A 25,581-nucleotide genomic window follows, 5' to 3' on the forward strand; every position below is an offset into this window, starting at 1 on the left:
ACCTCCTAGTGAGAATAACTTGTATAATTAGACAATTTGTTTTCAAACTGCTTGAAAGCATCATATAGCCAACAAGATAGTGAGGAATTACCAAACTAAAATCTGGGACAAGGCAATTTTGGGGATGTGAACTTGGGTTTTGGCACAATTTTCTGTTGTGTAGATGTGTGTTGATGTAGGTTGCAGCAGTGGAAGGCTGAGACATAGAACAGCACTTTTGATCACCTGGCAGAGTTAAAAGGAAAGGGAACAGAATCCAGAGCTGCCACATAATTTTTTGGTGAGTCTGTCTCAACTTGGGTTTATATCCGCAGTGACTGCATCTAAGGAATAGGGTGAACCAGTAATAGTCCTGAACAAGAGCTACCATTCAGTTTCAAATACTCTGAATCCCTGAGGCTGAATTTCTGCAACCCTAAATTGTTAATGTGCTCACATATACCAGGCTTCCCTGGTGGCTCAGAGGGTAAAGCGTCTGTCTACAATGCAGGAGGCGTGGGTTCGATCCCTGGGTCAGGAAGATCCCCTGGAGAAGGAAATGGCAACCCACTCCAGTACTCTTGCCTAGAAAATTCCATAGACTGAGAAGCCTGGTAGGCTACAGTCCATGGGGGTTGCAAAAAGTCAGACAGGACTGAGCGACTTCACTGTCACTTTCACTTTTCACTTTCACATATTATAATTCTCTAGATTAGAATGATAGTAATATAGGTGTCCAATTTATACAAGGGATGTTACAGTATAATATGTGGTCACTATAAAAAGGAAAAAGAAACAGGCTCACAACAGAACAAGACTAAATGATTTAAAACTAGCAGAAACTTAGCCAGGACATGGCAGCAACCTAGATGTCCATCAGCAGATGAATGGATAAGAAAGCTGTGGCACATATACACAATGGAGTATTACTCAGCCATTAAAAAGAATACATTTGAATCAGTTCTAATGAGGTGGATGAAACTGGAGCCTATTATACAGAGTGAAGTAAGCCAGAAAGAAAACCAACAATACAGTATACTAATGCATATATATGGAATTTAGAAAGATGGTAACGATAACTGTGTATGTGAGACAGCAGAAGAGACACAGATGTATAGAACAGTCTTTTGGACTCCGTGGGAGAGCGAGAGGATGGGATGATTTGGGAGAATGGCATTGAAACATGTATAATATCATAGAAGAAAGGAATCGCCAGTCTAGGTTTGATGCAGGGTGCAGGATGCTTGGGGCTGGTGCACTGGGGTGACCCAGAGGGATGGTTACAGGGAGGGAGGTGGGAAAGGGGGTTCAGGATTGGGAACACGTGTACACCCGTGGTGGATTCATGTTGATGTATGGCAAAATCAATACAATATTGTAAAGTAAATAAATAAATAAATAAAACTAGCAGAAGATTTAGAACATAGAAATATACATGCAGCGGGTCCCAATATTGGGGTTTTTAGGAAGATTTTAAATGACTATGCTTACCATTTTCAAACAAATAATAAAGGGGACAGATTTTTAGCAAAGAACTAGGAATTGGAAAAAAATTCTAAATCTGAAGAATATAATAATTGAAATTAAGAACTCAAAGAATTGACTCCACAGTATATTGAACACAGATCAGTACATAAGTTAGAAGAAACCATTCAGAAACTAAGTCGCAGAGGACAAAGACCAAAACATACAGGAGTACAGGCATGAGACAGAGAGGGTAGAGTGAGAAGGATTAACGTATATGTGATTGAAGTCCCAGAAAAGGGGGAGAGAGGAAATGGTATGAACAGTATGTGAAGTGTTCATGACTGAGGACTTTCCCAAGATGACGAAAGACATCATGGCACAAATACAAAAAGTGCTGAAGCTCAAGCATCATCAGTAGAAACAAAGTCGTATCTGAGCAAATGAAAATAAAATTGCAGAAAACCAACAGTAAAAAGAACAATATTATAAAGAATAAAAACAACTTTTCATAGAAACAACAATTATAACAGATGAATTCTCAATAGAATCAATGAAAGCTAAAAGACAATGAAATGATAGCTTTAAAGTTTTTCAGAATAAAAAATCACTGCTATCCAAATACTATAGTCAGCAAAAATATCCTTCAAGAATGTAGATAAAATAAAAACTTTTCAGACATATTCAAGTACAGAGTTTTGTTTTTTTTTTTTTTTAGCAGCAACTTCATATTCAGGGGAATAGTAGACAATGTTCTTCAGGTATACGGGGGAAAAATTCCAAGATGTAAATCCAGAGTTTACAGGAAGCGATGGAAATGATATATCTGAGCAATATTAAAGATATGTTGATTGCATAAAACAACAATAACAAGTATTTATTAAGTTTATGGATATAGTATATTTTTGGTACAGCACATAAAACTCAAGTGTGTTAAAGAGACTTAATCCATGGGTCTAGGAAAATTCACAGTGAAAATTTTATAAATATTTTGGAAGAATGATAAAGAAAATATAATACTGAATATAAAAACTTATGGGGTGCTATTAAAACTTGATTAGAAGAAAGGACTTAGATTTTAAATGGGTAAGTGAAGATAGGTTGAAAATAAACAATTAGCTATGTGAGGATGTTATTAATTGAAAGAAAGCAAAGGAAGAAAATAATAAAGATTAAAAAATAAATGAAATAGTGAAATAGTACAATAGAGAGGGTCAATAAATTCCAAGTTTCATTTTTTGCAAAGACTGGCAAAATTCATAATCCTCAGATTACTGATCAGGAAATGATATGTGTGAGAAATCAAAGAGTGAATATCTGTTCAGATCATATAAATGTTTAAAAGATTATAATAGGGTATTATGAATAACTTTATACCAATAGATTAGCACAAACTCCTAGAGAAATGCAACTTAACAAATAGAACCAAGAAGAAATAGAAAATATGAAATGACTTACAACTCAAATAAATTGAATCTCCAGACCTACATGACTTTACACATTGAAGAAATAAAAGCAATTTTATACAAACTCTTCCAGAGTGTGTGTGTGGGGGGAAAGCTGTAACTCTTTGCAACTAATATTATGAGGCCAGAATGTTCTTGATTCTGAAACCTGGTAATGACTTTGTAAGAAGGCAAAACTTCAGGCCAGTCTCTGTCATAAACAAAGATATAAACAAATGGTAAAGAAAAAAATGTTAAATCAAATCCAATAATACATAAAAAAGGATAATACATACAACCATGTGAAGTTTATTTTAGTAAAGCAAACTTGTTTAAAATTAGAAAGTTCAGCAGTGTAATTCACCACATTAAAACAATAAAGGAGAAAACCAGGATTATTGGATGATCATTGATTAGCCCAATAGATTCAGGAAAAAAAATTTGATAAATTCAAGCTTCACTGTAAAAACTATTACGATCTAGGAATACAAGGAAACAAAATAATAAAGGGTACCTATAAAATGTACATACTTGAAAGTGAAAGTCGCTTAGACGTGTCCGACTCTTTGCGACCCCATGGACTATGCAGTCCATGGAATTCTCCAGGCCAGAATACTGGAGTGGGTTGCCTTTCCCTTCTCCAGGGGATCGTCCCAACCCAGGGATAGAACCCAGGTCTCCCGCATTGCAGGTGGATTCTTTACCAGCTCAGCCACAAGGGAAACCCAAGAATACTGGAGTGAGTAGCCCATCCCTTCTCCAGTGGATCTTCCTGACCCAGGAATACACCTGGGGTCTCCTGCATTGCAGGCAGATTCTTTATCAATGGAGCTATCAGGGAAGCCCATAAAAACTTACATACTTAATGAGGAAATATTAGATGCTTCTTCCCTGGATTCAGGAATAACATAAGTATATCCACCATTACTATTTCAATTCAGTATATACTAGAAGCCCTAGAGAGTACGAAATAGCAAGGAAAAGAAATGCATACATAAATTTTGGAACCTGGTGGCTCAGATGGTAAAGAATCTGCCTGCAATGCAGGAGGCCCAGGTTCGATCCCTGGATCGGGAAGATCTCCTGGAGAAGGAAATGGCAACCCACTCCAGTATTCTTGCCTGAAGAATTCCATGGACAGAGGAGCCAGGCAGGATACATACAGCCCAACGGGTCAAAAACTGTTGGATACGACTGAGCGACTAACACTTTTAACTTGTTCCATTAATACATAAATAAAAAACTTCTTGTTATCTGCAGATGATATGCTCATACATTGAAAATTCAGAAACAACATGGATGATTACACAGATGATTATTAGAAATAAAAGTGAAGTTAGTAGGACTATTGGGTAAGACGTCAAAATATAAAATCAGTTCTATCTGTATACTGGTGAAAAAGGATTTTTAAAAAGTACCATATCTGGTATAACAAAATATTTTTAAGACCTTTATGCATAGAACAATAAACTATTATTGAACGAACATTCTAAAAATACTTAAATGGGTATATGACAACGGATTGAAACATATTAAGATGCAATTTCAACTAAAACCCTGGTTGGTTTTTGCACAGAATTGACAAGATAACTTTAATTTGCACATGTGTTGAGTAAATGTAGGACTAAAAATGGTATAAAGTATTTAAAAATATTCCCAGTAATGATATATAAAACAGTTTGTATGTTATGTAAAAATATAAAAAGTAAATTGTAACATACGTTTGCAACTTCATACGATCCATTTAATATCTGTTCCATGTAATGATTTAGATCTCTGAATCTTTTGTGATCTGAATCTGTAAAAGGTAAGTGCCACCAATGAGGAAACCTGTTTTAAAAGAAAAAAAAGTATATTTTCATTAGTTTGAAAATTGGTGTCTGTATCTTAGAATCGTTCATGGAGTTATAGCTGCATCAGATGGAAGAGCCAATGAAAACACTTTTTATAAAACCACAGGATACATGATTAATTCTGAGAGTTTTATTAACATGGCTGTGGACATGTGCTATTTTAACCGTCATTAATATTAACACTAATTTAATTTAGCACACTAAACTAATATATATTTTCCCTCTTACTGTATTTATGTCAGACCACACATTTTGTCTTTTAATACATGTGGGGGTTAATAAATACTTTCTGAAATTTAATGATTCATAATTTTCCCAAAAAGTCAGATGGTATTGTTGCTTCTGGGTTCACTAGAGACACTGCTACACTAGCTAAATTAAACATTTCACCAAGTGACATATGCTTCCATCTGGTCTTAGTTTTTTGGAACAAAGTATCACTTTCCGTAGAGGTCTGACTTGCAGAATTTCCTCTTCGCTATCTGATGATTCATCTTGATGGGTTGGACATTGATTACGACCAATTATGGGGTGGCATGACCTGATAAAGGCAACAGGTTTTGCTGCTTAAGGGCTTCCCTGGTAGCTCAGATGGCAAGGAATCTGCTTGCAACGCAGGAGACTCAGGTTTGATTCTTGGGTTGGGAAGATCCCCTGGAGAAGGGAATAGCTACCCACTCCAGTATTCTTGTCTGGAGAATTCTATGGACAGAGGAGCCTTGGTGGACTACAGTCCATGGGTCCCAAAGTGTTGGACACAACTGAGCGACGAACACTTTAACTTTTCTGGTTAAATGCATAGTTTTAGGAACTGTCTAGCAGCTCCCTCTGACTGCAGTCTTGCTGTTGCCTCCTTCTTCTGCTGCTTTCGTCTAGACCTTCGGGCAAAGGAGCATGGGGGATGGTAAAGGGTTGTCAGCAAACACACCGAAGTATGTGACAACCGCAGGACATCCTATCCATTGCTTCTTGTCGGAAACATCAGGGAAATTCAAAATAATATGTCTGTGTCTTTAAATAATTGATATTTTACTTTTTAACTTTTGCAGTTCTAAGGCTTAAAGTATTAAAAGTTTTCATCCAGATTTACTTATCATAAAATTTAGTATCATGTATAAATAATCAAAGCACAGAAATACAATTGGTAAGTAGATAGATTTTGCTGGTTTTAAATATTAATTTGTTTATTTGTGGATGAAATTTCTTTATTTCTAGAATAAAATGGAGTTCAACATTAGTTCTATTCCATTTTTATAGATGGATGTACTAAAAAATATTCAGTTCAGTTCAGTTCAGTTGTTCAGTCGTGTCCGACCCTTTGCGACCCCATGAATTGCAGCACACCAGGCCTCCCTATCCATCACCATCTCCCGGAGTTCACTCAAACTCACATCCATTGAGTCGGTGATGCCATCCAGCCATCTCATCCTCTGTCATCCCCTTTTCCTCCTGCCTCCAATCCCTCCCAGCATCAGAGTCTTTTCCAATGAGTCAACTCTTTGCATGAGGTGGCCGAAATACTGGAGTTTCAGCTTTAGCATCATTCCTTCCAAAGAATACCCAGGGATGATCTTTAGAATGGACTGATTGGACCTCCTTGCAGTCCAAGGGACTCTCAAGAGTCTTCTCCAACACCACAGTTCAAAAGCATCAATTCTTCGGCACTCAGCTTTCTTCACAGTCCAACTCTCACATCCATACATGACCACTGGAACAACCATAGCCTTGAATAGATGGCCCTTTGTTGACAAAGTAATGTCTCTGGTTTTGAATATGCTATCTAGGTTGGTCATAACTTTTCTTCCAAGGAGTAAGCATCTCTTAATTTCATGGCTGCCATCACCATCTGCAGTGATTTTGGAGCTCCAAAAAAAAAAAAATAAAAAATAAAAATAAAAATAAAAAATAAAGTCTGACACTGTTTCCACTGTTTCCCCATCTATTTCCCATGAAGTGATGGGACCAGATGCCATGGATCCTCCTTTCTTGAATGTTGAGCTTTAAGCCAACTTTTTCACTCTCCTCTTTCACTTTCATCAAGAGGCTTTTTAGTTCGTCTTCACTTTCTGCCTTAAGCGTGGTATCATCTGCATATCTGAGGTTATTGATAATTCTCCCAGCAATCTTGATTCCAGCTTTTGCTTCATGCAGCCCAGTGTTTCTCATGATGTACTCTGCATATAAGTTAAATAAGCAGGGTGACAATATACAGCCTTGATGTACTCCTTTTCCTATTTGGAACCAGTCCGTTGTTCCGTGTTCAGTTCTAACTGTTGCTTCCTGACATGCATATAGGTTTCTCAAGAGGCAGATCAGGTGGTCTGGTATTCCCATCTCTTGAATGTAAATAAATATATAAGAATTAAGGAATTCAGCTCCAGTAATGTCCTTCAATTGTTTGAAGTGCATTTGAGTTATATGTCAAATATAACATAGTAATAGTTCTTGAAAATGATTTTTTAGGATATTTTATCTGATGGTGCTGACAAGTCCTCTCTCAATTCTGTTCATACCACAGATTAAGAAAAACCTGACCTGCAAACAGATTTGATATCCAATTATTAGAATAATTCATTTTCTCAGTACCAATACCGATATTTTGGTTTGCCCTTTCTTTGAGCCGCAGAGACTTTGTACTCCCTGGGACAGTGTATCAGCATAAAATCCTGGATGGCTGGGAGAAGAGCAATGGTGAAAGTAAGCGAGGGAAAGGAAATCAATCTTTCCCAACTAGATGAGTTTCATTTTTATTTTATAATTTTACTTATTTACTGTTTGCTGCGCTGGGTCTTGGTTGCTGTGTGGGTTTTTCCTCTAGTTGTGAGTGGGGGCTCCTCTCTAGCTGCAGTGCGAGGGCTTCTCATTGCGGTGGCTCCTCTTATTGCAGAGCACAGGCTCTAGGGACTGCGTGCTTGAGTTGTTGCTGCTCCCAGGCTCCAGCTGCTGCTGCTGCTAAGTTGCTTCAGTCATGTCCGACTCTGTGCCACCCCACAGACGGCAGCCACCAGGCTCTAAATAGTTGTGGTGCACAGGCTTAGTTGCTCTGCAGCATGTAGGATCTTCTCGGACCAGGGATCAAACCAGTGCTTCCTGCGTTGGCAGGTGGATTCTTTACCGTTGAGCCACCAGGGAAGCCCTAGTGCAGATGACTTTAAAGAAGATGATTAATTTCAAGGAAGAGTCCTATGTCTGTATTCTCAGAAGGCACCAAGAAGTACAAACAGCCTGATTTGAAGACCACTGTTTTACAATATGTCTAATTTGAACTTTCCGATCATACTTTCTAGATTGAATTTACATAATTTGCATAGAGCTCCTCTTAGTAAATTTAGGAGTCAGAGGAAATCTTGCCCTCATCCTTCATCTATATGCATTGCTATAAGCTTGAGCTCCTTTGGGACTGTCAGCATACAAATATTGTTCAGGGCACAAAGGACTAAATATTCCTCCCTTCCACATGTTGCTTGAATGGTTTTAAAATCAATTCAGGTCCCATTACCTGGCAGGAGTTGTTGAGCAAAGCAGAATCCTAACTAAAGCTGAAAATCGAGACGAGGCACATGGAAAGAGATTACTGACCTTTAAAGTTTTACAGGTTATACTAATATGTATTGAGAGAAAAGAGTAGAACAGAGACATTTTTGAAACCTAAAGGAACAACCATTTACAGAAATGAACGAACATAATTTCTAAATCATTAATAAGTAAGGTACAATGGAAACTACTAATGTTGAATTCAGTATTTGTAGCTGGACTTTAAACTTTTTGGCCAGTATTTCCTTTTCCTCAGTTATCATATTAAATGTTTTTCAATAATTCTTAAAGCTGATGTTGTCTTTAAGTTTTCATAATGACATTCCTTCCCTGTCAGTCTCTTACTCTGATGAATTTCTGATTAAAAAAATATATAAATTTATTTGTTTTAATTGGAGGTTAATTACTTTACAATATTGTATTGTACTGGTGATGTTGCTTAGATTTATACTTTGGTAAGTGACTAAACCCTGAAAGTCTAATGAAAATCCACATGTACCAAGTATGTCAGGTCAGGTATGAACATTCCTATTGTTAGAGGACCATTTACTCAAGAAAAATCCTGGTACATTTGGCTCTCCCTATCTGCAGGTTCGACATCTGAAGATTCAATCAACTGTAGATAGAACTATCAGGAAAAGATAATCCAGAAAGTTCCAAATGCAAAATTTGAATTTGCTGCATGCCAGAAAATATTTACACAGCATTTACATTGTATTTACAACTATTTACATAGCATTTATATTGTATTAGATATTATAAAAAATCTAGAGGTGATTTAAAGTAAGAGGAGACTTTAAAGTAAGAGAGTAGGTTATATGTAAACACTACGCTACCTTATGTAGGACTTGAGCATGCAAGGATTTTGGTGTCCACAGGAAGGTGGTCCTAGAACCAATCCCTTGTGGATACCAAGAATCTACTCTATAGGTAACATTTGATATGCCTAAGTGCGAATATCATAATTTCTAAGGAGTTCCTTTTTAAAAAGTCAAGATATTCCACATATTCAAGTCTATAATCTAAATTTGGCTAGTTCTAAATGATAAAATTTAGATTTATTTAATGGGAAGTTATTTTGAATTATACCCTTTGTTTATGCTTAATATGTTTTTGCTATAACATGAAGTGAAGCAATGGTTCTCAAGACCGCAAAATGAAGGTAATAACAAGTTAAATTTAGATAACCCAAGTTCAAATTAATGTGTGTGCTCTGTGCTTAGTCATGTTCGACTCTTGTGACCCCATAGACTGTAGCCTGCCAGGCTTCTCTGTCCATGGGATTCTCCAAGCAAGAATACTGGAGTGGGTTGCCATTTCCTTCTCCAGGGGATCAAGTTAAAAATTAATAACAAAAATGAATTTATGTGAATAACTTTTACTTGTATACTAATTGATATTGATAAATTTTTCTTATACAGCAAATAAATAGAGCTTTTTGTCACCATTATTTGCTGAAAGAGAAGATATATCCAATTTTGTTCTGCATTTTCAATTTTATTTTAACAGAAAATTCTAGAAAAAGATTAAATTTAAAAAAACAGGCAAAGAAAACAATTTTGCTGATAATTGATGAAAAATGAAATTAGTTCTGATTTTTTTGTCTACAACACCAATGTCTGAAAGCAGACAAAATTAAAAAAACCTTCTTCTGTTTTATGAGACAAAAAGTTCTTTATTCTGAGAGCAATAGAGACTGCTTGAATAGGTTCAGTGGAACTAGAATCAGAATGGTGTATTGTTCACAAATAGAAAACCCCATAACCATAATTTCTCGTTATGTTTAAGGGCAAGTACTGAAAGCAAAACCCTAGGGAGGACAATACTTACTCTGGGAGGGTCAGTGATGCAAACTGCTTTTGAAGTTGGCTGTGAAGTTTTGCAAACTGGTCAAATGACTTTTCTGTCAGGCTTGTTTCGTTGTTACTGTGAGTCACCTGGATTAGATACAGCTGCAGAAAATAAATAGACAAAATCAAAAGACGGCAGTATCAACCTTCAATACATTCCAAAATCTGGCTCTGTGTAAACTAAACAAAGCAAGAATTTCTGCAAAAAAATAAAGTCATCACAAAAGATAAGAGGTGCATTTTGTAAAGGTAAAATTACCTATAAACACACAGTATAGAAAGGTATCATAATCTTAGGTGCTGGGAACAGACTGCCTAATTTCTGTTCTTCTTTCTTTGTGGACATTTTAATTAGTTCTTGATTTATAGTCTACCACAGGGCAGGAACTGTTCTCTTTGATGATTATTAACAGCTCTGGTTGTTATGATTTCTCCTTGGAACATCCTCCTTAATGGCACTTCTACTCAAACTGTAACTGATTTTTCATATGCATAGTAAAAAAAAAAAAAAGCATGGTATCAGGAAGAATGTGTACAGTGAAGCAAAGTGGGAGATGTAGTCAAATGATATTAAAGTCAAGATGACAGTCTTGAAACTTACATGGCTGGTTTTCTTGCTGAACCCTAAGACTGTTGCTCTTTGGATTGACCTGCTTGCACCAGGCATACAGGATTCCTGGGAAAACGTCTGTGAAGTCGATTTGGCAGGGCTTATGGCTGTCATTTGTGCAAGTGTGTGGATCAAGTTATTCAATTTCACAGGGAAGCACTCCAGACTTTCCTTTATTTTCCTAGAAAAATGAAAAAAGATAAGACAGTGAGTGATGTTCCCCCTGAGTTGACCCATTTCACTTGAGCCATTTCCTTGTGTTAGATGTGGATGGAAAAGTCAAGGACCATACCTATTGATTTGGAGTACAACTATTAATAGTAAACATTATTTTTTTTTCTTTCATTGATTCTTTTTTTTTTTTACTTTTTTATTTTTTAATTTTTATTTTTACATTATTTTACTTTACAATACTGAAACAACCTAGATGTCCATCAGCAGATGAATGGATAAGAAAGCTGTGGTACATATACACAATGGAGTATTACTCAGCTGTTAAAAAGAATATATTTGAATCAGTTCTGATGGGATGGATGAAACTGGAGCCGATTATACAGAGTGAAGTAAGCCAGAAAGAAAAACACCAGTACCGTATACTAACACATATATATGGAATTTAGAAAGATGTCAATGATGACCCTGTATGCAAGACAGCAAAATAGTAAACATTATTTTTATCAACTTCAAATTCACATCTTAACTTCCGTGGTGAAATATAAAACTAATTGCAATATTTCTATTTTGACTTCTTTACACTTTTCAAAAACAGAAATTCTTTAAATTTCTATATTTGTTGTTGTTCAGTATTATGTCGTGTCCAACTCTTTGCAACCCCATGGACTGCAGCACACCAGGCTCCTATATCCTCTACTAACTCTTGGAGTTTGCTCAAACTCATGCCCATTGAGTCTGTGATGCCATCCAACCATCTCGTCCTCTGTTGTCCCCTTCTCCTCCTGCCCTCAATCTTTCCCAGCATCAGGGTCTTTTCCAATGAATCAGCTCTTCCCATCAAGTGGCCAAAGTATTGGAGCTTCACTTCACTATCAGTCCTTCCAATGAATGTTCAGGGTTGATTTCCTTTAGGACTGACTGGCTTGAACTCCTTGCAGTCCAAAGGACTCTCAAGACTCTTCTTCAACACCACAGTTTAAAAGCATCGGTACTTCAGTACTCAGCTTTCTTTATGGTCCAGCTCTCACATGCATACATGACTACTGGGAAAAACTGTAACTTTGACTAGGCAGACCTTTGTCAGCAAAGTGATGTTTCTGCTTTTTAATACACTTTCTAAGATTGTCATAGCTTTTCTTCGAAGAATCAAGCGTCTTCTAATTTCATGGCTGCAGTTACCATCTGCAGTGATTTTAGAGCCCAAGAAAATAAAGTCTGCCACTGTTTCCATTTTTTTCCCCTTCTATTTGCCATGAAGTGAAGGGACTGGATGCCATGATTTTAGTTTTTTGAATGTTGAGTTTTAAACCAGCTTTTTCACTCTCCTCTTTCACTGTCATCAAGAGACTTTTTAATTCCTCTTTACTTTCAGCCATTAGAATGGTATCATCTGAATATTTGAGATTGTTGATATTTTTCCCAACAATCTTGATTCCAGCTTGTGCTTTTCACATGATGTACTCCGCATATAAGTTAAATAAGCAGGGTGACAACACACAGCCTTGACGTACTCCTTTCCCAATTTTGATCCAGTTCTCTGTTCCATGTGCATTTCTAACTCTTGCTTCTTGATCCGCATACAGGTTTCTCAGGAGACAGGCAATGTGGTCTCGGATTTTTGTATTCTATTTTTTAGGAATAATTTAAAACATCAATTTGTTTAAAATACTTAAACAATTCTAGAAGTTATATCTATCAAAACAGTGTATATTTCAAGAATCCCAACATCTATCCCTGAACTCTCTATACTATTCCCTTCTTCTCCTTATATTTAAACATTTTTTTAAAAATTATGATTTAACTTTTATTGTTTTATTTTCAAATATATTTGATTTCCTCTGTCAACTATTTTCTAAGAAGTTGTATACTATAATACTATATTTAATATACACATATTTTACATGGAATACTTATCACTTGTATTTATTTTTTCTGCTTTAGTTTTGGATCATCTCTGCTTTATTATTATGATTATTTATATTGAAGAAGGTTTGCAATTGTGTCCTAATGGTATAATAAATATCTTCAGACAGTACCCTTTATCCCCTGTGCTCTTTTTCTCCAGTATCTGATTGCAGTGTTATCCTTTTTATCCCAGTTCATATAATAAAGCAATCTTTATGCCTACTTCACTTTTCATATGTGCTTCCTATTTCACTCCCGTTTTTACAGAGCTATTCTATCTGCATCAAATGGTATCTATACTATACATATTACACACTCCCTCTTCTAACTATCATTAAATACGATGTGCTCCACCAGTCCTGGGTCACATCCCTCCGTCATTTCGACTATCTGATGCTCATTTTCGGGCAAATTCTGCCAGAAGTGCTCAAGGAAGTAAGTTTCTGAGTTCTGGGTGTTGCTAACAGTTTTTCTGTGGCCTTTATGCATGAAAGTCAATTTTACTGGCTACAGTATCCGTGGCTCACGTTTTCCTTTTTGGGGGTCATAAAAATATTATTTTTCTTCTGGAATGAAGGATTATGACCCAAATTTCTGATGACAGTCTGAACTTCTTTCCCTTACAAATGAATTGATCTTTTTGCCTAGATGCTTAAAGCAAGTTTTTTCGTTTCCCCTCAAATCCAACACTTTCTCCAAAAATATGTTTCAGGTTGGTTATTTTGGGTAACTTTCTCAACATGCAAAGTGTCTTCTTCATATGTAATTTCAAGTCTGTTCATTTTTCTGAAAGCTTCTTGAATTGTGATGTTAATATTTATCAAAATACTAAATATGCAATTTAGTTTTGATATTGTTTTGATATATTACTTTAGTTTTCTTCTTCAGAGACTTTATTAAAGTATGTTTTATTTTCTAATTTTTGGGAGGTTTCATCATTTCTGAGTTTTCTCTAATTATAATTTACATTGCTCCTTCATATCTTTATCATTTTCTTAATTTCTTTTAGCTCGGTTTGAAATACAACAGTTTATCCCTTTGTTAGGAATGTCTTTCTGGCATACTTTCATTGAAGAGATTTTATTTGCATCTTATTTCTTTTTTAAAAATTCTAATTTTGTATGACATTCAGACATGATCCATCTTACTTATTGATTTTAAGATGAAATTAAACTTTCAGGAAGGAGTAGAGTTCTCAGGATCTTAAGCCCTCTTTTCTGTTGCTGTCACAGTGGTAAAAAAAATAAAAAATACTGTTTCATACTTTCTGAGATATGCTGCTTTGGCTTGTCCCTTTGCCCCCAATTTTTTTCTGGATTTTGTTTTTCCTTTGCTTCTACAGTCTTTCTTCTTTCATTTGGATTATATTTATAGCAGTTTGTCTTCAGCTTAGGACTTTTTCTAGGGAAGAAGTGTCAGTTACCTTTGAGAGTTTATAGACTTCTCCAGCCTTTTCAGATTTTCCATGGAACCCTTGCCCTTTCTTGTGAACTGGAGTGTGTGAAAGTCCTTCCCCGTTTCAGCTGATTCATGGCTTATCAAATTGGCCCACTCAGCTTTCCAACAAGTACCTGTGAGCTCTGTGAAGCCTTTTCTCAGATCCATCAGATAACCTGTGGCTTCCTTAGCTTCCTCTCATAAGTTTCAGTTACACAGGTGTTGTAACTTAATGATCTGCCCTTCCCTGCTTGTTCTTAAGAATACCTTGTTACTTAGTTTTGTTTTGGATGCTGTCCACAGTTTCGGGGTTTTGCTACCCTATTTGATCTGTTTTACGAATTATGAAAGAAATTCCAGGCACACTAAAATATTTGCTTTTTTAAAAATAAAATGTAATTCAAGCCGCACAATAAAATATTAAGTAAAATGTAAAAGGTTTGCCTCATCCTTCTTCCGTTCCCACTCTCCTCCCCCCAAATAACCAGTATGAACAGTTTGGTAGTTTTCTTTTGCGGTTCCTCTATACACCTGTGCAAACGAGCAGACACACAGACACAGATGACACTCCCACTAGTTTCACTCTTGTTATATGCCAGGTGCATACTGGGATATACCAATGAGAAAGCAGACAGAAATGTCTCCCCTTATAAAGTTTCTATAATGTGAATATAAACTATCATGAAATAAACATGAAAATATAGGATTTTAGAAAGTAATAGAAACCATAGAAGAAACTAAAATAGAAACTGGGGAGAAGGAATATGCAGTAGGAAACAGTTGCCATTTTAAGCAGGATGAAAGTGAAAGTCGCTCAGGCCTGTTTGCCTCTTTGTGACCCCATGGACTATACAGTCCACGGAATTCTCTAGGTCAGAATACTAGAGTGGGTAGCCTTTCCCTTCACCAGGGGATCTTCCCAACCCAGGGATCAAACCCAGGCCTCCCACAATTGCAGGTGGATTCTTTACCAGCTGAGCCAAGAATATTGGAGTAGATGGTCTATTCCTTCTCCAGTGAATTTTCCTGACCCAGGAATCAAACTGGGGTCTCCTGCAGTGCAAGTGGATTCTTTACTAGCTGAACTACCAGGGGAACCCCTTAAGCAGGATGGTCAGGGATAATCTCACTGAAAAGATGGTTAGAGTGATTTGACAAACTTAATTTGCCAAGAACATAGACCATGGGGATTTCTGTTGGAGGCTATTCTAGATAGAAACAACAGCTCACCCAGAAGCTCAGAGGTAGATGGATGACTGGTACTTAACAGACAGCAAAAAACTGCAGTGTGGCTGACAGAGTGAGGAGGGGAAGAAAGGAATCAGGCAGATAAAGGGAGCATGTTTTTGTAAGAATTTTGAAGTTGTGTGAGATGGAGGTAAAAAAGGCAAGAGTCAAAAATCACAATTATTTGAAATGTAATCTGCTTTTTTAACAGTAATATATTTTGGACATGAACTTGGGCAAACTTTGGGAGATGGTGAGGGACAGAGAGGCCTGCCATGCTGCAGTCCATGGGGTCACAAAGAGTCCGACGTGACCTAGTGACTGAACAACAACAACAAATATATTTTGGAAGAAAAATTTTACAATAACTTGTACAGAGTAAGTAGCCCCCAAATATTTGTTGAATGAACAATCTCTCTATTTCAGAAAATAGAGTTAACTTTATTTTTTTAAAAAAGATCTATCTGGAAATATAGATATACAATGATTAGTTTAACCAATTTTTGTTTTTCATTGCAAAGACCATTCTTTCCTCACTGATTCAACCTTTGTCCAACACCGATGGTCTACATACATATAGGCTTGTTCTTGGCCTCTTCATTTGGTTATACTCGTCAATTTGCCTATCTCTGTGTTAATACTACATTTTTTTAAAATAGCTAGAATTTACAATGAGTCTTGAAAATTCTTTTACCTTGTTCTTCTTTCAGTTCAGTTCAATTCAGTTGCTCAGTCGTGTCCGACTCTTTGCGACCCCATGAATCACAGCACGCCAGGCCTCCCTGTCCATCACCATCTCCCGGAGTTCACTCAGACTCACGTCCATCAAGTCCGTGATGCCATCCAGCCGTCTTATCCTCGGTCGTCCCCTTCTCCTCCTGCCCACAATCCCTCCCAGCATCAGAGTATTTTCCAATGAGTCAACTCTTCACATGAGGTGGCCAAAGTACTGGAGCTTCAGCTTTAGCATCATTCCTTCCAAAGAACACCCAGGGTTGATCTCCTTCAGAATGGACTGGTTGGATCTTCTTGCAGTCCAAAGGACTCTCAAGAGTCTTCTCCAACACCACAGTTCAAAAACATCAATTCTTCAGTGCTCAGCCTTCTTCACAGTCCAACTCTCACATCCAGGCATGACCACAGGAAAATCCATAGCCTTGACTAGATGGACCTTAGTCGACAAAGTAATGTCTCTGCTTTTGAATATGCTATCTAGGTTGGTTATAACTTTTCTTCCAAGGAGTAAGCATCTTTTAATTTCATGGCTGCAGTCACCATCTGCAGTGATTTTGGAGCCCTCCAAAAAATAAAGTCTGACACTGTTTCCACTGTTTCCCCAACTATTTCCCATGAAGTGATGGGACTGGATGCCATGATCTTCGTTTTCTGAATGTTGAGCTTTAAGCCAACATTTTTGCTCTCCTCTTTCACTTTCATCAAGAGGCTTTTTTGTTCCTCTTCACTTTCTGCCATAAGGATGGTGTCATCCGCATATCTGAGGTTATTGATAATTCTCCCGGAAATCTTGATTCCAGCTTGTGTTTTTCCCAGCCCAGCGTTTCTCATGATGTACTCTGCATAGAAGTTAAATAATCAGGGTGACAATATACAGCCTTGACATACTCCTTTTCCTATTTGGAACCAGTCTGTTGTTCCATGTCCAGTTCTAACTGTTGCTTCCTGGCCTGCATACAGATTTCTCAAGAGGCAGGTCAGGTGGTCTGGTATTCCCATCTCTTGAAGAATTTTCCACAGTTTATTGTGACCCACACAGTCAAAGGCTTTGGTATAGTCAATAAAGCAGAAATAGATGTTTTTCTGGAACTCTCTTACTTTTTACATGATCCAGTGGATGTTGGCAATTTGATCTCTGGTTCCTCTGCCTTTTCTAAAACCAGCTTGAACATCAGGGATTTCACGGTTCACGTATGGCTGAAGCCTGGCTTGGAGAATTTTGAGCATTACTTTACTAGCATGTGAGATGAGTGCAATTGTGTGGTAGTTTGAGCATCCTTTGGCATTGCCTTTCTTTGGAATTGGAATAAAAACTGACCTTTTCCAGTCCTGTGGCCACTGCTGAGTTTTCCAAATTTGCTGGCATATTGAGTGCAGCACTTTCACAGCATCATCTTTCAGGATTTGAAACAGCTCCACTGGAATTCCATCACCTCCACTAGCTTTGTTCATAGTGATGCTTTCTAAGGTCCACTAGACTTCACATGCCAAGATGTCTGGCTCTAGATTAGTGATCACATCATCATGACTATCTGGGTCGTGAAGATCTTTTTTGTACAGTTCTTCTGTGTATTCTTGCCACCTCTTCTGAATATCTTCTGCTTCTGTTAGGTCCATACCATTTCTGTCCTTTATCAAGCCCATCTTTGCATGAAATGTTCCCTTGGTATCTCTAATTTTCTTGAAGAGATCTCTAGTCTTTCCCATTCTGTTGTTTTCCTCTGTTTCTTTGCATTGATCGCTGAAGAAGGCTTTCTTATCTCTCCTTGCTATTCTTTAGAACTCTGCATTCAGATGCTTATATCTTTCCCTTTCTCCTTTGCTTTTCGCCTCTCTTCTTTTCATAGCTATTTGTAAGGCCTCCCCAGACAGCCATTTTGCTTTTTTGCATTTCTTTAGGTGTTTTTATTTTTTTTCCAATGAATTTAGGTCCTTTGACCTCCTGAATATATTTTAGAATCAGCGTATCAAGCTTCTGTTGTTCAGTCACCCAGTCATGTCTGACTCTTTGGGACCCCATGGACTGAAGCACGCCGGGCTCCCCTGTCCTTCACCATCTTCTGGAGTTCACCCAGTTCATGTCCAATGAGTCGGTGATGCCATCCAACCATCTCATCATCTGACACCCTCTTCTCCTTCTGCCCTCAATCTTTCCCTGTATCAGGGACTTTTCCGATGAATTGGCTGTTTGCATCAGATGACCAAAATACAGGAGTTTCAGCTTCAGCACCAGTCCTTCAAATGAGTATTCGGGGTTGATTTCCCTTAAGATTGACTGGTTTGATCTTGCTGTCCAAGGGACTTTCAGGAGTCTTCTCCAGCACCACAGTTCGAAGGCATCAATTCTTTGGTGCTCAGCCTTCTTTACAGTCCAGCTCTCATAACCGTGCATGACCACTGGAAAGACAATTGCCTTGACTGTATGGACTTCTGTGGTTTGTCATAGCTTTCCTGCCAAGAAGCAATCGTCTTCTGATTTTATGGCTGCAGTCACCATCCACAGTGATTTTAGAGCCCAGGAAGAGGAAATCTGTCACTGCTTCCCCCTTTTCCCCTTCTGTTGGTCATGAAGTAATGGGGCCATGATCTTAGTTTATTTTAATATTTAGTTTTAGGCTGGCTTTTTCACTCTTCTCCTTCACCCTCATCAAGAGACTCTTTGGTTCTTCCTCTTTGCTTTCTGCCATCAGAGTGGTGTCATCCACATATCTGAGGTTGTTGATGTTTCTCCCACCTATTTTGACTCCAGCTTGTAAGTCATCCAGCCCAGCATTTCTCATGATGTGCTCAGCTTGATGTGCCTATCCAGCTTACCCATTCACAAAATAAATGAACAATCACTGGAGTGGCATTCATTAAACTATAAATTAATTTGGGGAGAACCAACATCTTCACAGTATTGAAACATACAACCACTAAACTTGGCATATTTCTGCATTTAATTGAGTCTCATTTTATGTCCTGCTGTACAATTTTAGAATTTTTTTCCTGTGACTGTTTTGGATATCTTTTGTTAGATTTATTATAGCTTTTAAATTCTAGTTTTTTCCCTAAATTTTAACTACTAACTGCTAATATATGAGTAGATTTTAAGTCATTATTTCTAACATTATACTGTATATTCTTTTGAAATTTCAATGGACACAGTCATGTTATATGAAAACAATAACATAGTTTTCTGTTACCTTTTACACTACTAAGATTTCTAGTTCAATGTTAAATGAAAATAGTAATAGCAGGCATTTTTGGTTTGTTTGATTATAGGGAAAAGTTTTTAATGTTTTACCACTAAGCACAATGTTTTCTATAGTTTTTAGCTATAGGTTAAGGACACTTCTTTCTATTTTTAGAGAGTTAAAAAAAACTGATTCTAAATTTTAATAACTGCATTTTCTGTATCTGTTTAGGTGATCATATAAAGTTCACCCTCTATTTTTTTCACTACTGACTCTTGAATCTTTATCTTGTAACTACTTATTGTACTAAATTCTTGTTATTTCAAAAATTAAAAGAAAATTATCTGGAATTGCTTTATTTGTTTTCTTATTCAAGTGGAAAATAACAATATAACAAATCTTAGATATAGAGCTTTACTATATAGATAGAGGCATTATTATATTTTTCCTGACATTAATGACATTAATGCTTATAGTTTTTCACTTTAAAATACATGTTTATCTAAGTTTCCTTCTATTCTGAGCTTACTAAAATTTTCCATGTCGAATGTAGTCAAACACTAGTTTTCTGGGTTGGCATCCATCAAAATTATCATGCAATGATTTCTTTATGAAAAAGCAGCCATGTCCTTGATGTTAAAAATATAAATCAATAATGTTTAATAATTTTCCCCTCATTTTTAATAAAAATTCAAGCTCATTTGTCTTGTTCTGGTATTAGGTTTTTTAAAAAATAATCCAAAATTTTCCATTATTATATATCAATCTTGGCCAAAATTTGCTAAGAAAGTTAAAATATGACCTTGATCATTATTCATTTCCTCAGTGTTCATTATTTCTAAAGATGTCCTTTGACTTTATGAATTTATGTGTAGGTAGTACAGGATAAAACACTCATTTCTTTCCTCATCAGCAGTTTAAAGACATGACGACAATAATAATAGTAGGAATATAATACTAATCATGATTTATGGAGAACTTAGAATTTATTCACTCATTCAACAAATATTTACTGAGCACATTTTATGTATTGGAATGGAAAGCTTTATGGTAACAGCACGTACTCACTTCTCATGAAGGTAGGACTATGAACTATAAATCTTGAGTTCTGATGTACTCATGCTCACATAATCTCAACCACACACATCCAGGCCTTATTCTTACATTTCTCAACAGTCAAGATGCAAGAGGACTAGTGGTGCAGAATGAACTCTTATGATAAACCTAGAGTTTTAAGGCAACTTTCACCTAAATCTATCTCCAGCTTCTCAAGTGTCAGATTTAACAGATCAGATAAATTACTGCTGCTGCTGCTGCTAAGTTGCGTCACTTGTGTCCAACTGTGCAACCCCATAGACAGCAGCCCATCAGGCTCCCCTGTCTCTGGGATTCTCCAGGCAAGAACACTGGAGTGGGTTGCCATTTCCTTCTCTGATGCATGAAAGTGAAAAGTGAAAAGTGAAAAGTGAAAATGAAGTCACTCAGTCATGTCTGACTCTTAGTGACCCCATGGACTGTAGCCCACCAGGCTCCTCCATCCAAGGGATTTTCCAGGCAAGAGTCCTGGAGTGGGGTGCCAGTGCCTTCTCTGTCAGATAAACAAACTAGTGTTAGTAAATATGATGCAGTTTAGGACTGGGGACCTCAGAGCAGAATTGGACATGACTGAGCAACTGCTGCCATGAAATGAAAAGACACTTGCTCCTTGGAAGGAAAGTTATGAGCAACCTAGACAGCATATTCAAAAGCAGAGACATCACTTTGCCAGCAAAGGTCCATCTAGTCAAGGCTATTGTTTTTCCAGTGGTTATGTACGGATGTAAGAGTTGGACTATAAAGAAAGCTGAGTGCCAAAGAATTGATGCTGTTGAACTGTGTGGTATTGGAGAAGATTCTTGAGAGTCCCTTGGGCTGCAAAGAAATCCAACCAATCCATCCTAAAGGAAATCAGTCCTGAATATTCATTGAAAAGACTGATGCTGAAGTTGAAACTCCAATACTCTGGCCGCCTGATATGAAGAACTGACTCATTTGTAAAGACCCTGATGCTGGGAAAGATTGAAGGTGGGAGGAGAAGGGGACGACAGAGGATGAGATGGTTGGATGGCATCACCAACTCGATGGACATGAGTTTGAGTAAACTCTGGGAATTGGTGATGGACAGGGAGGCCCTTTGTGCTGTAGTCCATGGGGTCACAGAGTCGGACACGACTGAGCAACTGAACTGAACTGAACAGAACTGAGCAACTGAGCACAAGCCAATAGATTAGTATAGAATTCCTAGGTGGGATAAAAGCACTAAAACAACGTCCCTTTAGTTTTTATATAGAAATAACACTTAGATAAAAATTTTAGTATTTCTTGGATCTGGGAAACATAGTCCAAAAGGACATAAGATAAAATTTCTTAAGCGCTAGATTTCATCATTAACATATGTACAAATTCTTTTCTACTTCAGAACAGATGTACCTTTTTATGTAAATATTTTAAATTGTTTATCATCAGAAGCAACTGCTACTAATAGGTTTCCTAGGAATGGCAACCCACTCCAGTACTCTTGCCTGGAAAACCCCATGGGCAGAGGAGCCTGGTAGGCTGCAGTCCATGGGGTTGCTACGAGTCGGACATGACTGAGCGACTTCACTTTCACTTTTCACTTGCATGCATTGGAGAAGGAAATGGCAACCCACTCCAGTGTTCTTGCCTGGAGAATCCCAGGGACGGTGGAGCCTGGTGGGCTGACGTCTATGGGGTCACACAGCGACTTAGCAGCAGCAGCAGCTATGTGTGAATAGGCAATTGAATTTATCATCTCAGAAAACTGTCAAATTCAGGTCTAATCTTTCATGTCAGGTTTTTTTTTTTTCTTCTTCTCAGGTTAAACACTGTATTTTTTGAGCTCATATTTTTACTAATATAAATTTATATAATAAATAAAATGGCAAAAGTTTCTAATTGCTTCATAAACTACATTGGAGTAACCATTGAAGCCTAAGTTCGTGTTTCGTCGCTCAGTCATGTCCGACTCTTTGCGACCCCATGAATTGTGACCTGCCAGGCTCCTCTGTCCACGGGATTCTCCAGGTAAGAATACTAGAGTGGGCTGCTGTTTCCTTCTCCAGGGGATCTTCCCACCCAGGGATTGAACCCAGGTCTCCAGCATTGCTGGCAGAGGCTTTACCGTCTGAGCTACTAGGGAAGGCCAATCACTGAAGGCCGAAAGGTGTAGTTTAGGCAACTGAGCTAAGGTTCTCAGGCAACACTTGATGGGAATTTCAAAAAATGCATATTTCTACTGCTGAAGTTTGATATCATTTTGCTGTTTGATAGAACACCAATCTATTTTACTGGTCGATCTCTTTAATAGTTTCAGGGAAAACTTTTCAAATGACTTTTCTGTAAAGGAATTTGCATGAGAATGTTCTTATTTTACCATCAACACTGTAATTTTATCACATGTAAACAGTTTCAACTCACATTCTCCATGAACAAATTTCTTCATCTAACTCTCAATAAAATACACTATCATGATAATTCCTGTATCATTACAAATTTATATTGGACCAATAAGTATTCAAAATATTTTTAATCAAAAAATTGTCATTCTGAAATGAATTTAGTGAATAATCATTGCTGATGCAGTCTTGGTACACAATATTTAAAAAAAATTCTTCTCTATGCAATTTTATTTTAAAAAATTCAAGATTATCTGACATTAAAAAGAGAGCACTTGATGATTTGGGGATATGTAAGCAATGGCACCTCACTCCAGTACTCTTGCCTAGCAAATCCCATGGACGGAGGAGCCTGGTAGGCTGCAATACATGGGGTCGCTAGGAGTCAGACACGACTGAGCAACTTCACTTTCACTTTTCACTTTCATGCATTGGAGAATGAAATGGCAACCCACTCCAGTGTTCTGCCTGGAGAATCCCAGGGACGGGGGAGCCTGGTGGGCTGCGGTCTGTGGGGTCACACAGAGTCAGACACGACTGAATTGACTTAGCAGCAACATGTATATATATTTGTGTGAAGATAAAAATTTAAGCTTCATGGTCTAACCTTAAAAAATTGGATGCTAAAAATGGGTATCTCATGTTAATTTCATATAGTTTTGATGGGACGGTACCCTAATTTGAGAAACACAGCTATAAACATTGAGGTTTTTTCCTCTCACTATGTTCTTTCAACTAATCCAAAAACACTACAGTTAAAGCACATCCATATTATCTGAGATTATCAGTTTCCTATGTAGTTATTTTTTACCATATAATTTTGTTTAGAGTCCTGGGAAGAGCACCTATTATGCAAGAAATCAGTTTTGTTCTCTTTTGAACTCACTTATCAGTTCTGCCTGTAATCTCAAGCAAGTCAGTTAATTAGCTTTCACAAGACTCAATTTTTACCATCTAGAAATATAGTTGATGACTAAACCATGCCATCCCCTGGGACTATGGACAGAATCAAATGAAGTAACATATAGAAAGTTATTAGAAATAGAATGTGTATGTGCTAAGAAGCTTCAGTCTTTTCTGACTCTTTGCAACTCCATGGACTTAGCCCTCCAGGCTCCCTTGTCCGTGGGATTTTTCAGCAAGAATACTGGAGTGGGTTGCAATGCCCTCCTCCAGGGGATCTCCCCTACCCAGTGATTGAACCTGTGTCTCTTATGTCTCCTGCATTGGCAGGCAGATTCTTTACCACTAGTGCCACCTGGGAAGCCTTATAAATTTTATTTAAGAAAGCTTACTACTAAATAAGTGAAAAAATGAATATATATATATGAGCCCAAAAGGCAGTAAACTAGTAAGATAGATACAAGGGGAAACAAATGTACAGATTTATGGTTCTGTGGACACTGACTTATGATAGACTCTTGAAATCCTACAAAAGAGATGTTAGATAGGGATTAAAATAAGAGGCAACTTTAGAGTTTCTCATCTTTTTCTCTTTTCTCCCACCTCATAGTTTAGAACTTGGCTATAAGAATGAAAAACTGCTCTCCTCCAAGTCCAATCTTCAAATCTTCAGAATTCATCTACAAGGTCAGCAAGTGTTAGGCAAATTTCATCAAAGGCACCCAATTGCATACAAACAAGAATTCCAGGCTCCGTGGCTTTTAATACAATAAATAACTCTTATATTTTCTTATGGAGGCTTCTTACAAAATTTAGCCAAATTAGAGCAAATGGAATTAAAAAAAAATAGGGAAATATAGATGGACTAGTCTTACGTATAAGTACTATGCCAACAAAATGGCATTCACGGTTTCAATCCCCACCTTCCCCTAAAAGCCAGCTTTTTTTTTTTTTTTTTTTTTGATTTATTGTAAAAGGTATCGTATGTGTGTGTTCAGTCACTCAGTCATATCCAATTCTTTTCGACCCCTTGGGCTGTAGCCTGCCAGGCTCTTCTGTCCATGGGATATTCCAGGCAAGAATACTGGAGTGGGTTCCATTTCCTAGTCCAGGGGAATCAAACCTGAGTCTCCAGCATTGGCAGGCCGATTCTTTACCACTGTGCCACTTGGGAAGCCCCTCTAAAAGCTGTCCTATCTGCAGTTAAAAAAAATAGTAGTTTTAAAAATCAATTTAGTTCAGATTAGTTCTTACAATTACTTTTTTTTTTTTAATGGAAGACTTTTTTTGGGAAATGCCAGTTTAATTTACATTTCCCTTTGAATCTGCTGTCCTAATTTAAGGAAAGTTGGAGGTCATAACTGTTAGTTCCTCTAACTCCTGTTTTTTATTTGGTTTTTCTTGAGAGCATTCATTTCTGAAGGTATCAACAGTTAAGCTAAGGCAAAAGAAAACTTTGACCCATATTTGTGGAATTCAGCAATCCATGAGATGACACCTGATGTGAAGAGCCGACTCATTAGAAAAGACCTTGATGCTGGGAAAGATTGAATGCAGGAGGAGAAGGGGACAACAGAGGATGAGATGGTTGGATGGCATCACCAACTCACTAGACATGAGTTTGAGCAAACTCCGGAAGATAGTGAAGGACAGGGAAGCATGGCGTGCTGCAGTCCATGGTCACAGAGAGTTGGACATGACTGAGCAACTGAACAATGAGATGACAATTTGCAAAGTCTTAAAAAAAATAAAATCAAGAAACTTTAATGATAAAAGAGCCCAGGGATCTGCATTCTTGTCCCATATTCTGTTTCTGTTTTGAGGAGAAACCAGG

The 25,581-nt window shown here is 37.4% G+C and overlaps 1 protein-coding gene across 1 annotated transcript in view; it reads right to left on the bottom strand.

Annotated features, from left to right (window-relative positions):
- PIK3C2G (phosphatidylinositol-4-phosphate 3-kinase catalytic subunit type 2 gamma) overlaps positions 1–25,581 on the bottom strand; it is a 487,933-nt gene that overhangs the window by 86,096 nt on the left and 376,256 nt on the right. The window contains exons 27-29 of the mRNA XM_068970622.1: positions 10,727–10,916; positions 10,106–10,227; positions 4,610–4,718 (exon numbers count right to left, since the gene is read on the bottom strand). Of these exons, the coding sequence (XP_068826723.1) occupies positions 4,610–4,718; positions 10,106–10,227; positions 10,727–10,916 (421 nt within the window). The remainder of the gene's footprint in view (positions 1–4,609; positions 4,719–10,105; positions 10,228–10,726; positions 10,917–25,581) is intronic.

Source organism: Capricornis sumatraensis, chromosome 4 (assembly GCF_032405125.1).
Source record: "Capricornis sumatraensis isolate serow.1 chromosome 4, serow.2, whole genome shotgun sequence".
Taxonomy (NCBI): Eukaryota; Metazoa; Chordata; class Mammalia; order Artiodactyla; family Bovidae; genus Capricornis; species Capricornis sumatraensis.